General features: G+C 43.2%; 1 protein-coding gene across 2 annotated transcripts in view; it reads right to left on the bottom strand.

Annotated features, from left to right (window-relative positions):
* LOC105034991 (guanylate kinase 2, chloroplastic/mitochondrial) overlaps positions 1-26,533 on the bottom strand; it is a 66,068-nt gene that overhangs the window by 12,170 nt on the left and 27,365 nt on the right. For both annotated transcript variants that reach the window (XM_010910360.3, XM_073254449.1), the window contains exon 4: positions 12,740-13,086. In XM_010910360.3, the coding sequence (XP_010908662.1) occupies positions 12,748-13,086 (339 nt within the window). In that variant the 3' untranslated portion in view covers positions 12,740-12,747. The remainder of the gene's footprint in view (positions 1-12,739; positions 13,087-26,533) is intronic.

Genomic DNA, 26,533 nt, shown 5'->3' on the forward strand with positions numbered 1-26,533 from the left:
ACACAGAAATCTGTCACGAGGTCGGATCGACTGGAGTTGGATGGTGACGGTAGGTCGGCGATGGCAGGACCTGCAAGAAAAGTTCCTAACCAAAGTTGGCTCCGACAGAAACCCTCCGTGCTCAAGTCAGAAATCCGACAACAGAAAGGAAGAAGTGAGCGTGTAGGGAGAGAGGAGATTTTCTACCTGGAGGGTGCCTCTTGGCTCCTCTTTCGTAGGTTAAAATCGTGTAACCGTTTGGAGAAATCATGGAATGATTCAGGGACGACGTGGTGAGACTCTCGGTCAAAATTAATGGGGTGGTTATTGCACCTACCTTTTCAGTTCCGAAGCCAACTAGATATCGTAGGTGCTTTTGAATGAGGCGCAGGATTTGGAAAACTGGGAAGGTCAATTCTTCCTCTGTATACTCCATAAGAGTAGGAAGAGATTGTCAAAGACCTTTTTACCTTCATTGAATATCCTTGAAGATCATGCCTGACCTTCTGACATTCTTAAGTTGGGTGAGTAATGTCACCTCATGGTACGTAAGGGCCACATCCATTAATGACATGGGATTCTAAGATCTGCTGATGAATAAGACCAGCTCCTTGCTGGATCGGCTAGCATCAAGGATCGATAAAAATGGACTACCAATGTAAGGATCGTGGCAAAGAATCGGAAGGAATCCGAAGCAAATGAATCACAAGAAGGTGGCGGGGCCCGAGGTGTCCTTGCATGCTATTGTTGGGGGTGATTTTGTCCTGACCGAAGACGTGAAGCATGCAAGGACACCTCGAGCCCCGCCAGCTTCTTGTGATTCATTTGCTTCGGATTCCTTCCGATTCTTGGCCATGGTCCTTACTTCAGTAGTCCATTTTTATCGATCCTTGATGCTAGTCAATCCAGCAGGAAGCTGGTCTTGTTCATTAGCAGATTTAGAATCCCATGCCATTAATAGGTGCGGGCCCTACGTACTATAAGGTGACATTACTCACCCAACTTAAGCAAGTCAGAAGGTCAGGCACGATCTTCAAGGATATTTAATGAAGGCAAAAAGATCTTTGACGATCTCTTCCTATCTCCGTGGATATACAGAGGAAGAATTGACCTTCCCAGATTCTCAAATCATGCGCCTCATTCAAAAGCACCCACGATATCCGGTTGGCTCCAGAATTGAAAAAGTAAGTGCAATAACCACCCCATCAATCTTGATCGAGAGTCTCGCCACGTCGTGCCTGAATCGTCTCATGATTTCTCCAAACGGTTACACGATTTTAACTTACAAAAAAGGGGCCAAAAGGGATCCTCTAGGTAAAAAATCTTCTCTCCCTACACGCTCACTCCTTCCCTTCTGTTGCCGGATTTCTGACTTGAGCGTCGAAGGGTCCCCATCGGAGCCAACTCCGGTCAGAGACTTTTCTTGCAGGTCCTACCACCACCGTCCAGCCGTCGCCGACCTATCATCACCATCCAACTCTAGTCAATCCGACCTCGGGATAGATTTCTGCTTCAATAGATTAGCGCTAGAGGAAAAGTCCAGACCCGTTTATGGAAAGGAGTAAATATTCAATGGGAGTAGTTTCATCACACTGCTTCAATACCGACAATATCCAGATTGTCTACCTCCAAATCAGATAGATAATCATGATCCGGCAATTTACAAACCGACCGATGCCGATCAGATCCTTTCCAGATCGGCTATCAGATTAGATCTGATCAATCAACAGCCCCTCGAGACTATCCTAGTCAAGCTCGAAGTTCGGGGGCTCCGGACAGAAAAGATCACAATCAGAGAGAAGATCACGAGGATCTCTTGATTTCTAAATCATTCGCATTCTCTCATTTTAAAATTTAAATTTTGAATTCTTGGCAGGATCCAAATGTGGAAGGATATCACGGCATCTGTTGGGTATAAAATACCCTCCGACGGAAGTTTGTAAATGACCGACCCTTCCAAAGCTCTTCCGGCTTCCGACCTTGTGTGTGGCGTCTCTCCGAACCCCCTCGACCGTCCGGACTTCTCCGACAATGAGCTTCTCCATCCATCTACCGTGCCGCTCCAAAGGCTCTCTAGGCCTCACTGTCAGCCGACCTGCTACGGTGATCAACTATTCTCTGAACTCCTTCCGGACTTCATCAATATCCGAGCTTCTTCGACAACGAGGTTTCTACGATAATTGGACTCCATCCGAGTTTCTACAGTGGTCGGCCGCCTTCAGGATTCCAATCGGGCTCCTGTGAGAGCCGACTTTTACTACGAGCGGTCTACTCCGAACTCCTACAGCGAGCGGTCTGCTCCAAACTTCTACTACGAGTGGTCTACTCCGAACTCCTACAGCGGACGGTCTACTCCGGATCTCTACTGTAAGCAAATTTCATTCGAGCCCCTACTGTAAGCACATTTCTTCCGAACTTCCATTACAGGTAGACTTCAGCCGAGCTTCTTCGTAGCCGGATCCCAGACGAGCTTCTACAACGGGACAGGACCCACCGGCCAGATCGCTACTCCGAGCTCCCACGACAACCGATCTTCGACCGAGCTTCTACAATAAGCGATCTCCTTTCAGCCTTCTACAAGAACCAGACTCCGTCCGAACTTCCACAGTGGATGAATATCGGACGAACTTCTACAACGGACGGACTCCAGCAGCTGGATTTCTACAACGGCCAATCGCCTCCGGTGTCTGCCAAACCTCCCCAACGCCAACCGAGGTCCACCGCCGGCCGACCCTCCACCAGATTGCTCATGAAACCGGACTTCTCCGACAGATAATCTTCAGACGAGCTTCAACATCGGGCAAATCTCAGACGGACTTTCCTAGCAACCGAACCCCTATCGGACTTTGTCAATAGAAAGTCTCTATCCAAGCTTCCACAGCAGATGACTTCCGCCTGTAGCATCAGCACCTAAGGCATCCGACAACAGTAAACTCGTCAGCAGCCTTGGAAACATCCGAGCTTCTCCTAGATCGGCAGTATAGAGAGCCATTCCTCTCCATCAGACATCCCAGCCGAGCTCCAGCCGACAGATCCGAACTCTCCGACAAGTCACGACAATGGCCATCACCCTGCTTCACTCTCTGCAACAGATTCCGCGTGGCTCCACTACTCTCTGGCAAGTTGCGACAACGGACACCACTCCACTCTCCGTAACAAACTCCACGTGGCCCTGAACGACCCCTGACACCACTACTCTCCGTAACAAACTCCAGGCGGCTCTGAACAGCCCACTACCATGCGGTTACAGACGTCGTTGTCAATCAGTTACGCTCTCCGTCTATAAAAAGGGACCCCAGATACGTTCTTCTCTAAGCTCAAAACTCTATCTCAAAACTCTGCTAAAATTCCCACTCGAGCACTCCATTTCTGTTGAAGCAGAGTACTGACTTGAGCGTCGGAGGGTTTTGCCGGAGCACCCCCAACTCCGATTTAGACTTTCCTTGCAGGTCCCGACGGCGGCCGCGGTTATCTCGACTCCAGCAACTCCAGCTTCGGCGGAATTCTGCACCAACAGCATCCAAATGAGGAATAAGATTTTAAAAATCTTTACCATAATAAGACTCACACTTCCTCCATATTTTTGAATTCTTAACAGGATGTAGGAAAGATAGCAACAAAAGCGAGTACATGAGAAAAAAGAAAGGAGGCACCCACGCGTCCGACCTCGAATGGCGCCAAGGTCGCCTGTGTGCGATCCTCTATGAGCAGCTGTAAAGTCTTCCCCACAACCCCCGACTGACCAAAGCTACCACCCGCTGATGGCCCTGAGATCAGGCACACAAAGCTACTCCAATCGCGCCCCATCTCCCGTCTCGCCAATCTCTCAGAACCGGCCATTCCCACTTCATGGAGGGCGTGGTCCTCTCCCTCCATTTCTTCAAGTGGATCGGCCGCGCGAGAGGCCTCGGCACCAGTGGAAACTCGTATTGCCCGCCGAGGGGCTTTGAGCCTGCCGTGGCTGGCCTCGATGATGGTGGGGGGCGCACGCGTGCAGGAGGCCCAAACGACCTCTTCCCTTGGGGGCAAGCACCTCAAGATCGTCGTCTGCGATTCTGCCACCATGGCGATTAAGGGGCTGCCGACAGCACCGAACTTGCCCAAGTTTTGGCCTCCGAGGCCGCTGCGTCTGTCAACGATGCCGGTCAACAACCCTGCTCCAGGTCTCCCTCATTAGGGGGCAATAAGCCCCTTCGCCTCCGTCGCTGGGTACTAGCTGCCACGAAGACGGTCGAGGCATGTGCGAGCACCACCTACTGAACCAACCGAAGTAAGAGCATGAGCATTGGCGGCCGATAGACCCTTGATTGCGGCCCATAGCTGGCGCTGAGTGAAAAGACGAACGCATAAAGAGAAATGGCTTCTCTTCATGACTCCCCATCCACGCGGGCCATTCCAGCTTCATGATCGATGGGGGATCCAGCTTCAGCTCCCACAGAAGTAGCTTCACCCTCTCCTCAGGTATAAGGATATGTCGCTGTATGTTGTTTGTAGGCCGCAGTGAACTCAAATCCGAACACCTTCATCAGTGTTGGAAGCTTCGGAATTGTGAACTTCGGCAAACTTGATGACGAGATGATGATGGCTGTCAAGTATGCGAATGTAGAACCTGAGTGGGGGCCACTAAATCCCAAACTATGATTTAGATGACGTCGAAGTTCTGCCACTGCAACCATATTTTGTAGATAAGATATTTCCTTGACTTCGGCCTCAACAACAGGAGAAGCGGAACTGATGAAAATCAGGCCCGTGTCGGTACTCGAAATGGCAATTTGGGTCCACGGACTGGCAAACTAGCTGAGCCATCTTATAGGGAAGTAGGAGGCTCCCCTGAGTTTTAAGCACTATGGGAGAAAATTCGCACGGCCATTTGTTCTCTACCTTAGAACCACAGACCTTTGAGCACCTGATCCGAAGCCAATAGAAGGCCAATCCGAAGTCAGATGGAGGTCGATCTAAAGCCAGGCCAGAGCCAATCTGAAGTCTTAGCCAAGCCAATCCGAAATAAAGTTCAAGCCCTTCCATGGTAAAAATTAAGGTTGATCCAAAACTTGATCAAGGTCGATCTGAAGTCAGATCCAAGTCTGATCTGAAGTCCAAATCAAAGCTGATCTTAAGTCGAATTCAAGCCGATTCGAAGTCAGATTAAATTCGAAATAAAGTTCAAGCCCTTCCTCTAGCACCAATCTATTGACACAGAAATCTGTCCCGACGTCGGATCGACTAGAGTTGGACGGTGACTGCAGATCGGCGATGGCCTGATGGTAGCGACAGGACCTACAAGAAAAATCCCTGACTGGAGTTAGCTCTGGTAGAAATCCTCCGACGCTTAAGTTAGAAATCCAACAACAGAAGGAAAAAAGCATAGAAGGGAGATTTTCTACCTAGAGGGTCCCTCTTGGCCCCTTTTTTGTAGGTTAAAGTCATATAACCGTTTGGAGAAATCATAGGGCGATTCAAGCGCAACGTGGTGAGACTCTCGATCAAGATTGATAGGATGGTTATTGCACCTACTTTTTCAGTTTTGGAGCCAACTGAATATCATGAGTGCTTTTGAATAAGGTGCAAGATTTGAGAATCTAGGAAGGTCAATTCTTCCTCTATATACTCCATGGGGGTAGAGAGATCGTCAAATTCTTCCTCTGTATACTCCACAGAGGTAGGAAGAGATCGTCAAAGATTTTTTTGTCTTTATTGAATATTCTTAAAGATCATGCTTGACCTTCTGACATTCTTACGTTGGATGAGTAATGTCACCTCATAATACGTGGGGACCGCACCCATTAATGGCATGGGATTCTAAGATCTGCTGATGAATAAGATCAGCTCCCTGCTAGATCGGCTAGCATTAAGGATCGGTAAGAATGGACTACCGAAGAACTGTGGCCAAAAATCGGAAGGAATCCGAAGCAAATGAATCACAAGCTGGCGAAGCCCGAGGTGTCCTTGCATGATTCACGTCTTCGGCAATTCTGAAGTACTCCCTTCACCCGACCCAATGCTGACTCGAACTCGAAAGTAGGGGGCTATTGTTGGGGATGATTTTGTTCTAGCCGAAGACATGAAGCATGCAAGGACACCTCGGGCCCCGCCAGCTTCTTGTGATTCATTTGCTTCGGATTCCTTCCAATTCTTAGCCACGATCCTTACTTCGATAGTCCATTTTTATCGATCCTTGATGCTAGTCGATCCAACAGGGAGCTGGTCTTATTCATCAACAGATCTTAGAATTCCATACCATTAATGGATGCGGTCCCCACGTACCATAAGGTGACATTACTCATCCAACTTAAGAAAGTCAGAAGGTCAGTACGATCTTCAAAGATATTCAATGAAGGCAAAAAAATCTTTAACGATCTCTCCCACCCCCGTGGAGTATACAGAGGAAGACTTAACCTTCTCAGATTTTCAAATCCTGCGTCTCATTCAAAAAAACCCACGATATCCAGTTGGTTTCGAAACTAAAAAGGTAGGTACAATAACCACCCTATCAATCTTAATCGAGAGTCTCACTACATCGCACCTAAATCATCCCATGATTTCTCCAAACGGTTACACGACTTTAGCCTACAAAAAAGGAGCCAAGAGGGACCCTCCTGGTAAAAAATCTTCTCTCCCTACATGCTCACTTTTTTTCTTTTATTGCCGGATTTCTGACTTGAGCATCGGAGGATCTCCGTCGGAACCAACTTCGATCAGAAACTTTTCTTGTACGTTCTGCCGCCGCCGTCCGACCGTCGCCGACCTGCCGTCACCGCCTAACTCCAGTCGATGCAACCTCGGAGCAAATTTTTGTATCAACAGCTTTCATAAAAAAAAAGTGCTAAAAATCATGCCTTTATAATGCCTGAAAAAGTTGGGCTTCACCTGGGGCTAGGTCAGGGGCACTTGGCTGCGGCTTCACCTGCACATGTGCCTAAGTGTGCCAATATGCACCTTTGACGATATTGGTCAAGCACCGACATAAGATCCCCATGTTCAAAAGGACAAGGTCAACCAGTTGCCGTTAGGGATCACGAGGCAAGGCAAGGAAGAGATCAAGAGGCCTTGAGTTCAACAAGACCAGGTCGGCCAATCACTATCGGGTTCAAAGAGGTGAGGTCAACTGGTTGTTGTTGGGGATCAAGAAGCGATAAAAGGAGAGAAAACAAAAGGCCCTAGAATCAAAGAGATGAGGTCGACCACTCACAATAGAGGATCAATAGATGATGCCATGAGGAAAGAGATTGAGAGGTGAGGAGAGAAATAGAGAGGTGAGGAGAGATAAAGTTTGAGGTGACCCCTTTTTTAATTCAAATAGAGAATGGTGGCACTTTATTGAAGATGGAACTGAGTTTTTGTGATAGCCCAAAACCCAGCCCAACCAAGCCCAGCCCAGCAGACCAAAGCCCAAAACAAAAAAAAAAAAAAAAGAGTAAAAATCGAGAAGAAGACTCCCGGTAGGAGTCTTCTTCTCCGACGAGACCCAAGCCTATTAGGAGTCCTAGGATCTCTCGAAATCCTAGGACTCTCTATAAGGTCTCCCCTCTCTCTTGAGATCGATCATCGGCCTCTTCTCCCTCTCTTTCTCTCCAATTTTCCCGAAGTAGAGCCGCGGGCACTGTTGGTTTCTCGCCGTGATTTCTCGCCGGTGAGGTCACCGGAGGCCGGAGGTGAGCTTTCCTTTCCTTCCTCTCTTCCTTCCCTTTCTGTTCGTAGTTTTGATTGAGGCTGCCAGCGACGAGTGTCGCCGATCTACAGTCGGGAAAGAGACTCTATTTTTGGGTCACTTTTCCTTGAATTTTCCGGCGCCGGCGATCGGAATCGATCGCCGGCCACGCTCCTCCGTGACCGGGGGAGTGGCCCCGTCTGCCGCCGGCCTCCGCCGCGACGGCCGTGGCCTGAACGGCCCGGCAAAAGAGGGAACGCCGGTCCCCTGTTCCGGCACGGGAAGAACCAAGAAAAAGAAAAGAAAAGAAAAAGAAAAGAAAAGAAGAAAAAGAAGAAAAAGAAAAGAAAAGAAAAAAAGAAAAGAAAAAAAAAAAGAAAAGAAAAGAAAAGAAAAGAAAATAATAATAATAATAATAATAATAATAATAAAAATAAATATATATATATATTTATATATATATATATGTGAACAAATAAATAAATAAATAAATAAATAAATAAGAAAAAAAAATGATGAGAGAGTTTCTCTCTCTCCTCTCTTTTCTCTCAGTCCGAACCCTAACTTTCTCTCTCTGGAATTGGACTTTCTCTCTCTAGAATTTTCTCTCTCTAGATTGTTTCTCTCTTGATGGATTTTTCTCTCTCTAAAATTATCCTTCTAAGATTAGCGTAGTGGAAGGCTTCATCTGATGATTTTGATCGAGTTCAGGGAAGAGTGATTTTAAGTGAGATTTTGATTTGGGATCTGTTTAGATTGAATTTTGAATTAAATTAATGTAAAAATATAATTTTGGATAATAGGCGCGGAAGAATCTACTAGAAGTTAGTCGATCTATTCGTTCAGTGCTCCGTGAAAGGTAAGTAATGAATCATCTTCTCGAGATATTCCATATTTATTCTGAAAATAAATAATTATTCTCTGAAATTATGTATGATTTATGAAATTATGTTTTGAAAGAAAAGTACTTTTGAAATATTATGGTATGTCGATTTATGCACATGTTCAGTGAAATATTTATGATATATTATGATACAAAGTGTTTTGATACAGATCGAATTTATGCTCTCAGCCTAACTATGTTTCAGTGGGCCACGCCAATGAAGATTATACGTTGGTACTCAGTGGACCCTACCAATGGAGGTTGTGCGCTGGTATTTGTGGACCCTGCCAGTGGGGGTTGTGCGCTGGTATTTGTGGACCCTGTCAGTGGGGGTTGTGCGCTGGTGTTTGTGGACCCTGCCAGTGGGGGTTGTGCGCTGGTGTTCAGTGGACCCCGCCAATGGGGGTTAAACGTTGGTCATAGTCAAGGCTGTTGAGTTACGAGTGTTTTGAATCGAATCGAATTTATGATTATATTATATGTGAATATTTGAAAATATTTGGTTTGTATTCAATCAGCATGAAATATACTCTTATGTTTATTTGCAGCATTATTCTTGAAAATTATATAATATCTGAAATATCTAGTTGAGATATTTGTTACTTACTGGGCAGTCTAGCTCATTACCTTTCTTTCTGTTTTTCAGATTCAGATAATTAATATCGAGCGTGGGACGAAATATTGGGACAGAGCTTTTAGAAGCGAGATTAGCATTGTCAACTTCATTGAACTTAGATTTATTATTTTTATTTTTATAGAAAAAAATTTTATTGGATGTAAGACATTTGATTTAATTACTTGAATTACAGTTGAATAATAATTATTTGAATTTATTCCGCTGTGATGCATTGATATCGTGATGAGATGCCTTGCATGCTTATGGAGAGAGTTCTTCATGAGTATGCGGCGGTTGCCGCGACCCTCGATTCACAAATCTCGGGTCGGGGGCGTGACAGTTTTAGTGTCAGGTTCTGTGGCCTATCGCTGGGTGGCACTAATCTAGGAGAGATCCTAGGGTAGGGAAGTAACCTTATAGGAGCTAATATCCTCTTGAGGAATATTAGCTTTAGTCATATATACAGATATATATATATATATATATAGATACATACATACATATACATATACAAAGATACATACATATGCATAGATATATATAAATATATATATATATATATATATATAGGGGCAGACTTGAATAAGGCCGACCGAATTGGGATCTAGATCTGGTCAAGTCAAAATTGGACAATAGGAGTCTTATATCGATGATCCAAGCTGTTGGATGTGATCTACTACCTCAAAACTGCTTGCATATCAAAAAATTATAAGATTTGAAGATCCCTAACCTATGCATCAAATGATCAAAAAATACATCTAATTCAATTTTATTTAGGCTATCCAATTTTTGACTACTCGATGCATAGGCTAGGAGTCTCCAAATCACATGATTTTTTGTGTGCAAGCAGTTTTGAGGTAGTAGATCATATCCAACGACTTGGATCATTGATATAGGACCCTTATTATAGAGTTTTGATCTGACCGGATCTGAATCCAAATCTGATTGACCTGATTCTAGCCTGACTCTATATATATATATATGTATAAATATATGTATATACACATATATATATATATATGTATATATGTACACACACGCATGCAGATAATTTGTCATGTGCCCCATGTCAGCAATGTGCTAAAAGTGAAGCAATCATTTCCACAACAAATGTGCAAAAGAAGTGCATTGATGGCATGGGAAAATGATATATATATATATATATATATATATATATATATTCCCATGCATGTAAAGCCTACCTAATGTAATGCTCCAGTCGAACCATTATCACTACATGCACATATATACATATATATACCTATATATGCATAGATGCATACATATATTATATACATACATAAAAGAAGCAGTCATTGCAGCAATAGATGCATGAAAAAAATGCATGGACGGCATGGAGCAAATGACATAAATACCATCATGCATGTAAAGGCTACCTCGTATAACACATGGGGGAATTTCTGTCATTTACCAATAGGAGCATTTTTTGGAGTTGCTTTGATCGAACTATTATCACTGTTGCCTACATATATACATGCATATGTACGTATATACAAATATAGAGAAAGGTAGACTAAGGTCCAACCAACCATATTTCAAGTTGTATCCAATCAGGCAAAGTCAATTAGAAGGTGAGGGGTTTGACACGGATGATCTGAGCATTAATATGATCTACCATCTCTGAAATGCTTACAAACCAAAAACCATACTAAAGACCCCTAGCCTATGCATCAACTGGTCAAAAATGGACAAGCATGCATGTGCATATGCATCTAATATACAAATCTATGCATATATATATATATATATATATGTGGTTTCTAAGGTTTTATTGGTCACCAACTACCAATAGTTTGTGCCACAATGCATAACATACTGACATGGGCTATTGGCCAAGTCATTAAACAGAAACAAGAAAAGGTGGGGGTGTAAAAACATCTTTAAGCTTTGTACCGAGCAATGATAAGCATCTGCAGTCAGTTCACCCATGAATCAGCCCCAACAAATGTACCAAGTACAAGTTTCAGGCTACTACGCCCACTATTTGCATCCTTAATTCATTGGCCTTACCAAGGAAAATGAGTAGTCCCAATGTGGTGAAATGAGTAGTCCCAATGTGGTGAATTTCTAGATTCCTCTTCGAGGCATTGAAATATTTTTGAGTCAAAGGTTCATTATAGGTAAGTTAGAAAGACACTTGGGATTAAATAATTATTTTTGGGTTGTTTCAGGGTCTACAAAATGGGTCCATGAGGGATAACTAATTTTCATGCCTTCTGGGTTATTTTGATTTTTAAATAAATTAGCATATCTTTGTAAGGGTCTTTTTGTCTCTTTCCTCTATTCCTTCCTCTCTTCTCTTCCAACTTAACATACTCCACTCCACCCTTTCTTCTTCTCTAATCCCTCCACTCACTTTCTTAATGTTTTGCTGTGTATAAAGTGAATATTCAGACCTGTCTAGATCACTAGTTCAGCACACATCTATGTTATTCGGAGGTCTGATGCTAAGACTGCATTAAAAGATCACATTGCCTAGACAACCTCATAATATTCGATGCATTCATTTTGTCATCCTTTTTGGCTTGACACAGATGGATCCAGCTAGGAGTGCATTTTCGCAACCACAATAATCTCTGTAATCAGTTATTCCACATGGCAATTTTTTTCAATTGATAGAAAGTATTGTGCGTCTGTCCTATAGATGACAAAACTGATTCACCAACTTGATTAAGAATTATGTAAGCGGGTAATAGAGAAACTATGTAGCCGACATGCAACCATAACCATCCAGCCTTGTCCCAACCATTTGGGATCAGCAATGTACATGATAACCAATATGCAAACTTGGTATATTTGGGGTAGATGTAGTGATGCACATGGTGGGCTTATGCATGAATGCTCCATAATTTCTAGAAAACCAAGTTGGTATACTATTTTGATTACCAAACTACATGACTTTTCAGTTCCTAAAATATAATATATACAAATTTTATCAGGCTTTTTCTCTTGCAAGGAACCTTTAGACCGCATTTTGAATTAAAGCACAAAAGTGACTAATAAAAAAAAAGAAAAGAAAAAGCCAAAAAGTAGCAAGAACTCTCAACTAAACATAGCCTAAATTTACAAACACAAACAAAATTAAAATAAAAATGAAAATGAACAACTTTCTCTGCAATTAAATTAATTCAAGCTGAAAAAAGTAAAGGACTCGATGATGAATGACTATAATAGGCACTATTCCAAACTAGTAGCACATGACAGATTCATACGCCTTATTATAAGGGATTGTGTCAACCTTTTTTTTTTTCAATAAGCTACCATTTCCTTATTTTTCACACAGAACTAACCTAGCATCCTATTTAACATTATGAATATCTTTAACCTATAAGTTCAACAAAATCTTATGCTTCTGTGTTCATGAAATAATAGACTTCATGATTAACTACATGGTCATACTAAAGAATCAGATGCAATGTGTCCTAAATCTTGTGCTTTGAGGCAGATTAGAATGTATACTAGGTCCCCAAGGAGCTAAATATCACCCTCAATGAAGTACTAAAAATTTCAAACTAGCTAATAAATCAGAATCTGTCATCTTGGACATATTAAGTATCATAAAATGTGACAAAAGAAAAGTACAAAGCAAAACCTGTTTAACTAAATCTGCACATTGCGCTGCCGGACTCTAGCCTTCTCAGCATCAATGATGGACTCTACAAGCTTCGCTGCACCATCCAGCTTCCCCTCAGCATTCACAACTACATAATCAAATTTTTTCAGGTGTTTCACCTCTTCTCGAGCTGTGGCAACCCTTACAAGAAGCATTTCAGCTGTTTCTGTCCTCCGGTCGATAAGCCGCTTTACCAGTGCTGCTTCACTCTCTGCAACCAGAAAAATGAACACTGCAGAATCACCAAGCATGGACTTCAGGGTAGCTGCACCTTGTATATCCACTCTCAAGACAATGTCATAACCCTTGGCCATGTAGTCACGGATCTGGAGAACATAAAAGATTCCTCCGTCAAGTTATATTATCAATAATAGTTCAATAGCACATGGAAAATATGCACAACAGTGTTGCAAAATACAGTGCATATTGCCTCATCCGCCACACATGCACACATATATATGCAATCATACCGCATATCGACCAAAATGGCAGTCAACTTGGCATTTCATAGCCACATAATGCATACATGAGCCCATGTAGCATTTTAGAGCTGCATATAAAGCCCATTCTTACAAGGGTCCATGTAGATGAAGCAAGTTCAAGCTAATGCTTAAGCTTGATATTAGAGAATGCTAAACCGATCTGAACCAGGTGGTTTGGTCCATCCTGAACCAAACCACCACCAACCTGGGGACAATTCGACTGTGCAAGTCGGTTTGGCCTATAAAATAATCCTCCCCACCTCCATCCCCCCATGGCGACTCTCTTGAAGCTCTCGAAGATCGAAGACCCTCATCGTGCCCTAGCTCGATGTCTCTCTCTTTCAACACCAACCACTGACAAGAATGTAGGCCTCACTCTATCCTCTCTCCACCACATCATGGTGCTGGCAGTCAAAAGGCTCCATGCGGAGGTCCTCCATCTTCTCCCTCCAGCAGCAGTTGTCAAACCTCCTCTCTCCCTCACTCCCTCTCTCTTCGTCCCTCTCAGTGTCCCTTTCTCCCTCTCCTTCTCCCTCTACCACACTCCCTAGAGAGATTTGTTGGCCTTTATAAGAAGTATGCGACTCCTATCCAAAATAGTATTCCTGCTTTAGAATCCTCTCGCTCTCCCTTTTTCGGTATGCCCCAGAACAGCATGGGACAAGCACATACTATACCAAACCAGTCACCCACTAGTACAAGCCTCAGTACCGGTTCAATGGATCTTGCTTGATATGGGCTTTTAGTAGGCCTGATATAGGTATAAATTGTGCCAAAATGTTGATTATATTATAATTATAGCTATTGGGTATCAGATCCTAAGTACTAAGTACCAATTGTTAGTTATTGTTATCAACATGACTATTGTCTGTCCATTAAAAAAATACTACCATGATTATTGTTTTTAATATACTTAATATTATATTTATTTTTAAATAATTAAAAATAGTAAATGATATGCACTCATATGCAACCCATCTATCACATATGCACAACACAGTCCCTTGACTGCCACATACCAGAGCTGCTTTTTAAAATGCTGTTGCATATATTGCCACAATGCATGCATACACATGAACGCATGAGTGAGATCAAAAACAGTAATGCCAAGTCATTAATGACGTACCTCAGCACACATCAATTAAAGTGGGCATATCTTTCGCACCAATAGCATATGTGAAATAAATGTACTGAAAAAGAAATAATAGATGCAGTCATGGTGTCTCATTAATGATTATTTGAATGTTTCATGTACCCTAGCTAAATAATTTGGACTATTTATCTTCTGATAGTGTTTACAACTCTTCATTAGTTAATTTATCCAGGTATTTGAAAGTAGGTGCTAGAAATTCACTCCAGCAGAGTGTCAAAACATTCAAGATGATACTGGTTAACACAAAGGTAATGGTGATTGCATGGTTAAAGGCAAAGATCCATCTATGTATGATGAGATGGGTTTTAGCTGAAGCTATTCTAAATGGGAGATAGAGCACATTACTATGAACTTTACAAATTTAATATATGAAATGCTAAAATTTTGCAGTTTTGATAAGTACTGATCCAAAGTAGTGCGGACAGTCAAGTATATCAGCAATGACGGTTCCTCTACATATTCAGGGCAAAGATCCGTCTGAACTGCATGATGAGAAATGACTATAAGCTGACACTATTCTAATGGAAGATACACTGGATTGCTATATATTTGTAAGCTCAATATATGAAATGCTAAAATTTTTATGGCTCTTTTAAGCATTTATCTTAACTCTTAAGTAATGTAGATAGTTGGGTGTTACAACAGTGATAGGTCTTCTATATACTTAAAAGCTTAAAATATCTATTGGAATAAGTCAACCGACCTCCAACTCCGACTCTACATCGGTCGCATAAGTACGTTACGCCGACTCACCGACTGATCAATCGACTGACCGACCTATAGTCGACTATTATCAACCATCAGTTAACAACTTGGTTAACTCCCGATCGAAGACCATCAGTATATCAGAATTACCAGTCGATGCACATTCAGATCTTCTACCGATTTATCAGTATCACCGACATACAGTTGGCCTATCTACTCAACATATCCTAACCGTTATGAACGGTTATCGACTACGTGTTACGGCTATTAATGAGAATAAACAACCCACTAACTCCACGATTATGGCCCGATAATCTAGCGCCATAAAAAGCGGGACCACGTGCTCGACGGTTACATCAGAATCATCTATAAAAGGAGAGGTAAACGAACAACATGGGTAAGGCAATTCTGGGCCAAAACTCTGCCACTCTCAACATTTTTATTAGCTGTTCACCAACCCCCTCTCTGACTTAAGCATCGGAAGGTCCCCACCAGAAACAACTCCGGTCTGTGAGGAATTTGTCTTGCAAGTGCTCTTCACCGACGACAGACGACAAGGAGTTGACCGCAACAGATTGGCACGCCAGGTAGGAGAAAGACTACAGTCAACCATGCCGAAAATCAGAACTCAGCATTCGACTGGATCGACGAGGCAGTCTTCCTGCCAGGAAGATGTTCCTCCCCCACCTCCGGTGGCAGAGCCCAGTTCCTCGCGTCCTGTGGTTACCACGGACGCACAGATTGCTGCACTCATATAGCAAATGAAAGTTTTGACAGAGGTGGTTCAAAGCCTCCAACAGCTGCAAACCCAGCAGCAGCCGCCGCCAGTGGAGCAACTGGTGGCTCAGTTAGTGCCGTCTAGACATAGCTGCCGTCGTCCACAACGCTCACCCTCATCTCCGGAACGACCGTCTCGACACTCCCATCGAGATGAACAACCACATTCTTGGCACTCTCACCGTGCCACCCACCACTCGCGGCATTCTTCCTCTCCTTCTCGTGCACACAATATCAAGAAGGGAAAACAATCGCGGACGCCTTCTGCTTCTCCTTCTTCGAGCTCTTTAAGGGATTCCACCCCCGGAGTTTTTTAGCAACGACGGCTCGACGATTATGAATGCAAGTTCCAAAAAATTGATCGTCAGCTCGTCCGACTTCAAGTGGAAGATCGAAAGTCTTCCAATGACTATAACTTCTACACTGCCCAACCTCTCTCTCGACGCATCTTGGATGAACCGATTCTCACTCGGTTCAAGATGCCGGATGGAGTCATACAATGGCTCCACGGATCCGATTGACCACTTGGAGAGTTATAAGGCTCTCATGATGATCCAAGGGCCAACCGATGCCCTCTTATGTATTGGCTTCCCGACAACTCTTCGGAAGGCTACTCGAGCCTGGTATTCCGGTCTTCAGTCGGAGAGCATTAACTCTTTCGAACAGTTTGAACATTCTTTCGTGGCCCACTTCGGCATAAGTCGAAGGCCGTCACGGACATCCGACAGTCTCTTCTCAATCAAACAAGGTGAGACAGAGACATTGAGAGACTTTGTGGCTTATTTCAATACAGCCACACTTGAGGTCAGGGACCTCAATGAAGACATGGCTATATCAACAATGAAAAAAGATCTGAAGGGATCCAGATTTACTTACTCTCTCAACAAAACTCTCCCTCGGACCTATGCTGAACTTCTGGAGCGCACGTATAAGTACATTCGTGCAGATGAAGCTGCTTCTGACCGACGCCAAACAGATGGAAAAGATCAGAAGAAAAAATAAAAAAAAGTGAAGCTTCGATTGAATCAAGTAGGCCGACTGTCAACAAAAGAGCTTCACCTCCACGACAGAGTCCGAAGCCGAACAACTACGGCACGTATGACTCCACTCCTCTCTCTATTCCCCGTACGTAGATCCTGATGGAGATCGAAGGAGAGGAGTACTTACGAAACCCCCCACCAATGAAAGCACCATCGAAAAGCTGAGATAGGAAGTACTGTCAATTCCATCGTGATCATGGTCATGATACCAAACAGTGCATCCAGCTCAGGGACGAGATAGAAGCCCTGATCCAATGAGGCTACCTCGAGAAGTTCCGAAGGGATCAACCGACTCAACCTCCTACTGACCGACAACATCAGCCACAAACTGAGGAGACTATCAACAATCGGCCGACTGCAGGAGTAATCAACATGATCTCCGGACGACCAAACTGGGGGGCAACTTCCGAAGACGAGTCGGCGAAAAAACGACTCAACAATGTAATTACTTTTTTGGAAGAAGATGTTCGAAAAATTCAAACTCTCCATGATGATGCTGTCATTGTCTCGACAACGATAGCTAATTATGATGTAAAAAAAAAAATTAGTGGATAATGAAAGCTCTACGAATGTTTTGTTTTACTCGACTTTCTCTCGAATGCGACTACCGACTGATCAACTTAGAAGAGTCTCGACGCCATTAATCGGTTTCACAGGAGATGCAATCACTGTGGAGGAAAAAATCAGTCTCCCATTAACCGCAGGAACTGAACCACAACAGAGTACTGCTCTCATGACATTCACGGTTGTTCGAGTTTCCTCGACTTATAATACCATACTCGGACGACCTGGTCTGAATGCTCTGAGAGCAATAATCTCAACTTATCATCTACTAGTCCAATTCCCAACAAAAAATGGAGTCGGAGAGATGCGTGGAAATCAACAATTTATCTGATGCTGCTTCCTAATTTCCACACAAAATAATCAACCCGAAGACTCTTTGTCCGTCGATAAATTGGATCAAAGAGAAAATGAAGAGAGGGTGAACCAGCCGAACAACTGGTTTCCATCCCATTAAAAGAAGATCCTGAGAAGACGGTCCAAATTGGATCGCAGCTGTCTGATCCGAAGCGGTAGCAACTAATAAATCTGCTCAGGGCATACGCCGACATTTTTACTTGATCAGCTACTGATATGCCAGACATTCCTCTGGAAGTAATAACCCATCGGCTCAACATTGATCCGAAGATTAAGCTGGTGAGACAAAAGAAAAAACCTTTTGCTCCTCAAAGACAGAAGATCGTCGACAAAGAAGTCGACAACCTCCTCGTGGCTGGCTTCATCAGAGAAGCTACCTATCCCGATTGGCTCGCCAATGTAGTGATGGTGAGAAAGACCAATGAAAAATAGAGAATCTGCATCGACTACACAAATTTGAATGAAGCTTGTCCGAATGACAGTTTTTCTTTGTCAAAAATTGATCAACTAGTTGATGCGACTTCGGAGCACCGACTCTTAAGCTTTATGAATACTTTTGCAGGCTACAATCAGATTCGGATAGCATCCGAAAAAGAGGAGCATACAGCCTTCGTAACCGATAAAGACATCTACTGCTATAAAGTAATGTCTTTCGGTTTAAAAAATTCTAGAGCCACATATCAATGGCTAGTCAACAAAATCTTCAAGACACAGATCGGACGAAATATGAAAGTGTATGTGGACGACATGCTGGTGAAAAATTCTCAAACTACTGACCATGTTCGGGACCTAGAAGAAGCCTTTAGCATACTTCGATGACATTAGATGAAGCTGAATCCGACAAAGTGTGCGTTCAGAGTAACTTCTGTGAAGTTCTTCGAATTTCTCGAATCACAATAAAGAATCAAAGTCAATCCCGAGAAGATAAAGGCTATCATCAACATGACGCATTCTAGTTCCAAAAAAGAGATACAGCAGCTCGATGGAAGGATCGCCGCACTCAGCCGATTCATATCAAAATCGACAGAAAGATGCTTGTCTTTCTTCAAGACCTTGAGGCAATCAAACGACTTCATATGGTTAGACGAGTGTCGACAATCCTTCGAAGACCTAAAAAGATATTTGACATCTCCACCGCTGCTTACAAAGCCAAAGGTCGGAGAAATTTTCTCTACTTGACGACATTGATGGAAGCAGTTAGTTTGGTGCTTGTCCAAGAGGATGAAAACCGAATTCAACGACCAATCTACTATACTAGCAAGATGCTTCACAATGCTGAAGTGAGATATTCAAGAGCAGAGAAAATGATCTACGCTCTGATCATATTATCACGACGACTTCGTCCATACTTCCAAGCATATTCTATTATTGTCCTGACGGATCAGTTGTTGAAGGCAATCTTGCATCGACCTGATACATCAAGTCGAATGGCAAAGTGGACGATAAAACTCGATGAATTTGATATACAATATCGCTCACGTCCATCAATGAAGGCACAAATTTTGACCGACTTCGTCGCCGAATGTACAATACCTGATAATAAACCTGAGGATGAAGCTAACGACAAAATGAAACAAGCCACGACTCCCAAATCCAACTTAACGTCGGTATGGGTGCTACATATTGATGGAGCATCTAATGCACAAGATAGCGGAACTAGTCTCGTCCTCACAAATTTCGAAGGGGTTATAATAGAATATGCCCTTCGATTCAATTTTAGAGCTTCGAATAATCAAGTCGAATATGAAGCACTCTTAGCCGGCTTAAAAATTGCCAAGAAGCTTGATATCGACAGTCTAAAGATCTTCACCGACTCACAATTGATTGCTGGATAGATTAAGGATGAGTTTGAAGCCTGAGATCCTATTATGATGAAGTATCTTCAAAAGATAAAAGATCTAACTTCAACATTAAAATATTTTAAAATCTTTCACATCCTAAAGATAGAGAATGCTCGAGCCGACGCATTTTCGCGACTTGCAACCTCTTCTTTCAACTTGCGGGGTCGGACATTCCTCGAATGCTTTGAACAACCGAGTATTGATAAAGTCGAGGAAGTGCTACAAATTACTGAAGAATCAAGCTGGATGGATCCGATCGTCCAGTACTTAACCGATGGAACTCTCCCTATGGATCCCTCAGAAGCCAAACAACTCAGATGGACGGCCTCTCAATATATTTTAATAAATGATCATTTATAAAAATGTCGTTCTCTTTTTCCTTATTGAAGTGTTTGGGACCAACAGATGCCGACTATGCACTCAGGGAGGTCCATGAAAGGATCTGTGAAAATCACTTGGGGGGCAAATCTCTAGCTTACAAGATCCTACGACAAGGATACTATTGACCCACCATGAAGAAAGATGCAGCTGAACTTGTCCGAAGGTATGAACCATATCAGAGATATGTAAATATACAACACCAACCGGCAAATCAGTTGACATCAATTGTTGCGTCATGACCCTTCGCACAATGGGGGATTGACAAACTTGATCCTTTCCCTCCGGCATCTGGTCAGAGAAAGTTCATAATGGTTGCCATCGATTACTTCACCAAGTAATAGAAACTGAACCTCTAGCACAAATCACTGAAAGCAAGATGGAAAACTTCATTCAAAAATCAATTATATGCAGATTTGATTTATCACACACTATCACCACTGACAATGGTCGACAATTCGATAATCAGAATTTCAAAATATTCTGTACAAAATTTCATCTTACACAAACTTACATCAATCGACCATCCACAATCCAACGGAGGTGGAAGTAACCAACCGAACGATTCTGCATGGACTCAAAACCAGACTGAATGAAGCTAAAGATCTCTGGATGGAAGAACTATATCCGATCTTATGGGCATACCGAACGACTTCTCGCATACCAACAGGAGAATCGCCATTTAATCTAGCTTATGGAACAGAAGCGATGATCCCATTTGAAATCGGATTACCATCAGCAAGCGTAGAGCAATACAATGAACCAAGCAACTCAGAATGTCGGAGAGCCAATTTAGATCTACTTTCATAAGTCCGACAGTAAGCTCAAGTTCGGATGGCAGCCTATTGACAAAGGGTAACCCGATATTATAATACAAAAATTAAATCGAAGATCTTCTATTCTGGAGATCTGATCCTAAGGAAAGCAGAAGTCTCAAGACCTCTTGACCAGAGAAAGTTATCTCCGAACTGGAAAGGATCTTATAGGATAACCGAAATACTTAGACCGGACGCATATCGGCTAGAAACTCTAGAGGAAGTAACCATCCCCCGAACATGGAATGCTGACCACTTGAAAATATATTATCAATAAAGTTGTCCGTATGTACATTATTCGAAATGAAACATTGAATTTCAGAATCACAAATTTCAGTAAACTACAAAGTGGTAATAGACCGACAGATGGACGATCAATTCCTATCAACTATATTCCGATTTCCACTGTAAAAACCGACGTATCGACTATATTTCGGCTTTCACTGTAAAAATCAAAATACCGACTGTATCTCGGTACCGAACATATCTCGGCTTTCCACTGTAAAAGCTGACCCTAGTCGAACGACTATTATGCCGACTTAGTCTTAACTAAGCAGAATGCTATGCCAATACGATACAGGTCGAATTGGAATTATACCGACTCGACTACAGTCGGTCGAAGGATATTCGGCTTGCCATCGATTATCAAATAACCTGATGTACTAAACCCAACTAAGGTCGGACGAAGGATATCCGGTTTATTATTGCTTATTCTAATACTTAAGTACGTCAATAGATGTTCGACTAACGAAGGAATCTTATAATCACTATCAGATGTTCGACTTGCCGATCGATATTCGATAATTGAAAAATTATACTACGACATTGCAGATATACAAAGAGTCTATACTTGAAAAATTCTTTCATTCATTGAAAAGAAAGTTACAAAATTGGACCGAAGTCCGATTACAAAATTTTTGAGTACAAAAAGAAAACAAAAATTGCATCGATCATCAGTCGCCATCTCCATCTCTTTGCTCCGATGTAGCATCTGAGACTTGAACAACTTTTGGTGCTGTCGGTGCTCCATCTTCGTTCGACTCGGCTTCTTTTGCAACTCCATCTTCCGGGACGAGAGGAATGATGCTGCTCAAGTCGAGATCTGAGTACAACTTTCCGACCGTATCTCGACCGTCTTCGTACCCGACACAGTAAGAGACGAACCCGCCTTCGAGTATCTCCTCGAACTCTTCTAAATTCTTGAAGTTCTCGATGGCATGGTTCAAAGCCTCCCTTACCGACTCTGCTTTTGCTCTCGCCAGCTCTGCGTCAGCTCTTGCGGAAGCTGATTCATCATCGGCGAATGCCAACCTTTCCAAGGTAGCCCGATGTCTTCCACGTTCGGCTTCGAATTCGATGATGCACCCATCCCTCTCCCTTCGAAGCCGATGGATAGAATGTTTCTTGCTCTTGATCTTCGACTCGAGACAAGATGCCTTGACGAGCCGACTCAAGTTTCCAGAAGATTGAAGGTCAACGGTCAGACGGAAGACTTCTTCCTAAAGTTTCGCCTCCCGCTCGATCACCACTTAAAGTTGTTCAAAGGCAGCCACCTTCTCAGCATTGGCAGTTGCCACTTTATCCATCCATGTCCAACAGAAGTCGACAACCTTCCGGTAGCCGACCTCCAAGTCAAACATGTCATATGCCAACTACAAGTAGAAGATAAGTCGGATCAAAAAAAAATACGAAGAAAATCTTATCTCGAGTATCAACGGGTAGAAAAAGAAAAACATCTCGATGACGATTCTGCTCTTTCTGTTCTCCAGATCAGCTGGAAGAAGAGCAGCTTCGATGAGCCGCTTGGCCAATGTCGAATTGGTCAAGGCCGACTCATCCTCGAAAACTCTGATGTCAAAATGAACAATGTGATCCGCCGATGATCCATCATCTGCCAAAGTCGCCGGTGCCTTTCTTCGATCTTCTGTCGGCAGCCCCGCACTTGAAAATACGGAGAAATCAAAGCTCGACTGCACCCGGGAGGGTTCCACTGGAGGAACCACCGGCGCAGCCGTTGATTGTTCCGGCTCGGCCGCAACTTCCGCCTCGACCTGAACCTCAGTTGGTAGAGCTACCAATGGTACTACGACAGCTCCGTTTTCTTCTACCAACCCACCCTCAACGGACGGCACTTCAGGAAGCATTGTCGAGGCCGACAGCGCCAAAATCGGCTCAGGAACCGACGCTGATGGTACGTCAGATTCCCTTGCCAGTAAAGTAAGGGCCCGACCTTTCTTCGATGGTCGGGAGGGTCCAACTTCGAATGCTGCTGCCCTCTTCTTGACAGCATGCTGACGAATATCGATGGTCAATACTCGCACCTTCGGCTGCATAGCTGCAATCGGAATAAAAAAGTCAGTACAATTCAAAAACAAACAAATAAAAAATAAAAGTGATCGACTATGCTATACCTAAAGTGGTGACCGAACTAAGGCCGACATCATAGAGAACTTATTCGGTCATCAGCTCTCTCTGCGACGGGACCGCCATGTCCTTCAATCGATGGAAGTCTTCTCGATCGTCGACCTCCACCCGACTGTTCTCATTGGGGCCGATTCTTGGATCACCCCAGCGTGAAGGAAAGCCCCAGGGAAGAGAAAAGAAAACAAAAAAGAATTAGTTCTTCCATCCATGAATAGACGATGGAAGATCGGTAATGAAAGAAAGGCCTTTTCTTGGGTTGAAGAGCCACCAACCTTTGGCCTTTGGATGGGGACGAAGAACAAAGAAGGTGCGGAAAAAAGAAGGACGAGGCTCGATCGGTATTAACCGACACAACAAAGCAAAGCTAATTATAAGCCGAACCAAGTTCGATGCCAGCTGAGTGGGGCAAAGACCATAATAGTCAAGCAAATTTCGGACGAACTCTGAAATCGAAAATCGAAGATCCATCCGAAGGTCTTCGACATAGAAAGCCATCTGGTCCGGAGAAGGAGAGTTCACCCGACCATCGGCGCCAGGCGCAAAGAGTTGATACTGCTCTGGGATACGATACTGCTCCCGAAGCCGTTCAACATTGGGTTCAAATAGTGAAGAAACCTCTACTTTCGGATCCGATGGAGAGTCGTCGGTCGGATTCTCCGACCGACTATCCCGAGAAGAAGCCCTAGCCATGGAAAAGGAAAACTAGAGAGAACAAAAAAAGGAGATGGACCCAAAAAGGAAGGACAAGAACACAACCTGAAAGTTAAAAACAAAAAGATGAAGAAGGAACCCTGGAGTCTTCTGGTGCTGGGGCGACCTTCCGACAAAATTTCTGCAGCAAAGGATGAAGATAAAATACAAAGTAAAAGTTTGACCGAAAGCGATCCTATATATATAGAATCCCTCAACGGTCATGATGGAAGCGATCAAATCGGAGTCTCATCAGATGACGACATGTGGCAATATCCAGACCGATCATTGATCGGAGGTTCGACGCACTTGCTTCTGATCGTGCCACCTCACCGTCATCTGCGTGAACAGCTCCGATCCAATGACATTCGGACACAGCCAAAATCTACTAGTCAGAGTTGTACGTCCGACGCCGAATTATCTTCCTGAAATGACATCCGATACTGACATCCGATACTGAATTGTCCTATCCACATGACAGCTCAATAATGATTTTACAGCTACCGAAACGACAAAATAGTCGAAGAACTCTCAACTAGCAGTCAAGTCGGAGCTTGAGGCAGCACGTAATGACTCCATCCAATGTGATAGACCACATGATAATATATACGTCAGACTACTTTGGACTTGAGAGTGGAGAACAACTGTTGCGACAAGTCAACCGACCCCCGACTCTGACTCTACATCGGCCGCATAAATACGTTATGCTGACTCACCGACTGATCAATCGACTAACCGACCTATAGTCGACTATTATCAACCATCAGCTAACAACTTGATTAACTCCCAACTGAAGACCATCGGTATATCAGAATTACCAGCTTGTGCACATTCAAATCTTCTACCGACTTATCAGTATCACCGACATACAGTCGGCCTGTCTGCTCAACATACCCTAACCGTTATGAACGGTTATCGACTACATGTTACGGCTATTAATGGGAATAAACAATCTACTAACTCCACGATTATGATCCGAAATCTAGCACCATAAAAAGCGGAACCACATGCTCAACGGTTACATCAGAATCATCTATAAAAGGAGAGGTAAACGAACAGCACGGATAAGACAATTCTAGGCCAAAACTCTGCCACTCTCAATATTTTTATTAGCTGTTCACCAACCCCCTCTCTAACTTAAGCATCGAAGGATCTCCGCCGGACACAACTCCGATCTGTGAGGACTTTGTTTTGCAGATGCTCTTCACCGACGACAAGCAATAGGGAGTTGGCCGCAACAATATCCATAGTAGACACTTTGATAGCATGAGCACCAGCTATCCATTAAAAGCTTAAGTAATGCAGAACAGTCCCAACCCAAAGACCAAAAGGGGCCCAGAATAGGCCATATTAATCTTTAAATGGTACCTTCGCTTCTGTCACAAGATGCACTGACAAAACCATTTTGATGGTATAAAAACCACCGCCAGAAGAAAGACAGCGAGGCTTTCTAGAAAACCATCAGAAGTTCAAGTATAAGCCCAACACGGCCTCATCTGATAGAAGCCAAGGAACTATCAGAAGAAGACGTGCTCTGCCAATGCATCTTCCGAGAAAGTAGAAGAAAACCCAAGTCAGGCTCTGAGTTGACCATGATCCGATGGTAGCATGTTCACTGTCAGAACCATTCAACAGCAACATAACTAATGTCCACCGTTCCGACAGCTATTAGATCACCATCAAAAGGTTTTTTTATTTCTAGAAGCTTTACTTCAACAAATTCACTTAGAGGAGGAGTTTATCTTTGTGCTTAACTCTGAGGAATTCTAGTCATCCTTATCTATTGTAGGGGTCCAGAGACTATAAATACCCCTTATGCACCCCCTTTACTTGATCAATAAATAAGGTTTGCTTTCTCTTGAGAGCATGTCAACTTATATTTGCTCTCAGTTTTGTCTTTTGCATGTTGAATTCTGCAAGACCTAGCAGATTATAGGGATTAGCAGCGAGGCCAATTGGTGGACTCTTGGTTGCAGCGTGCCATGATGGTGTTAGTTGGTGGAATCCTGGACAACAACAAAACTCTCTTGGTAGCAGTAAGCTAATAGTTATCACCTAGGTAGTTCACTTAGTTTCTCAAAGCTATCAGATTTTAAATTCTATTTTCTGCTTTCTTACTTCTAGGTTTAGTTTAACTTGTGTTCAATAGTTAGATTATTGCTTAGCTAGTCTAATCTTCTGCTAGGTAGCTCTAAAGCTAACGTCAGGCCTTCCTTGCCTACGTCACTATAAATACTTCTTAAACCATCCTAGTTTATAATGTCCATTTCTTTAAGGAAAATTTCAAAGATGTGGTCCAACCATCCGGCCTTGTCCCAACTATTTAGTATTGGTTTTATGGATCCTTATTTGTAAAACATTCCTATTTAAAAACATGTCTGATGTAATTCCAATCTTTTCTACATCTTTTCCCACAGCCTCTATGTCACTTCAGGTCTTTCCCTCCTTTTCTTGCATCACTTAACTCACTGCATCACCTATCCTTGTTGGACACTGTCCAATCTCTGTTGCACAAGCCCATACATCTCCATCAATTCTCCATCCCTTTGC

This window comes from Elaeis guineensis, chromosome 1 (assembly GCF_000442705.2).
Source record: "Elaeis guineensis isolate ETL-2024a chromosome 1, EG11, whole genome shotgun sequence".
Lineage (NCBI taxonomy): Eukaryota > Viridiplantae > Streptophyta > Magnoliopsida > Arecales > Arecaceae > Elaeis > Elaeis guineensis.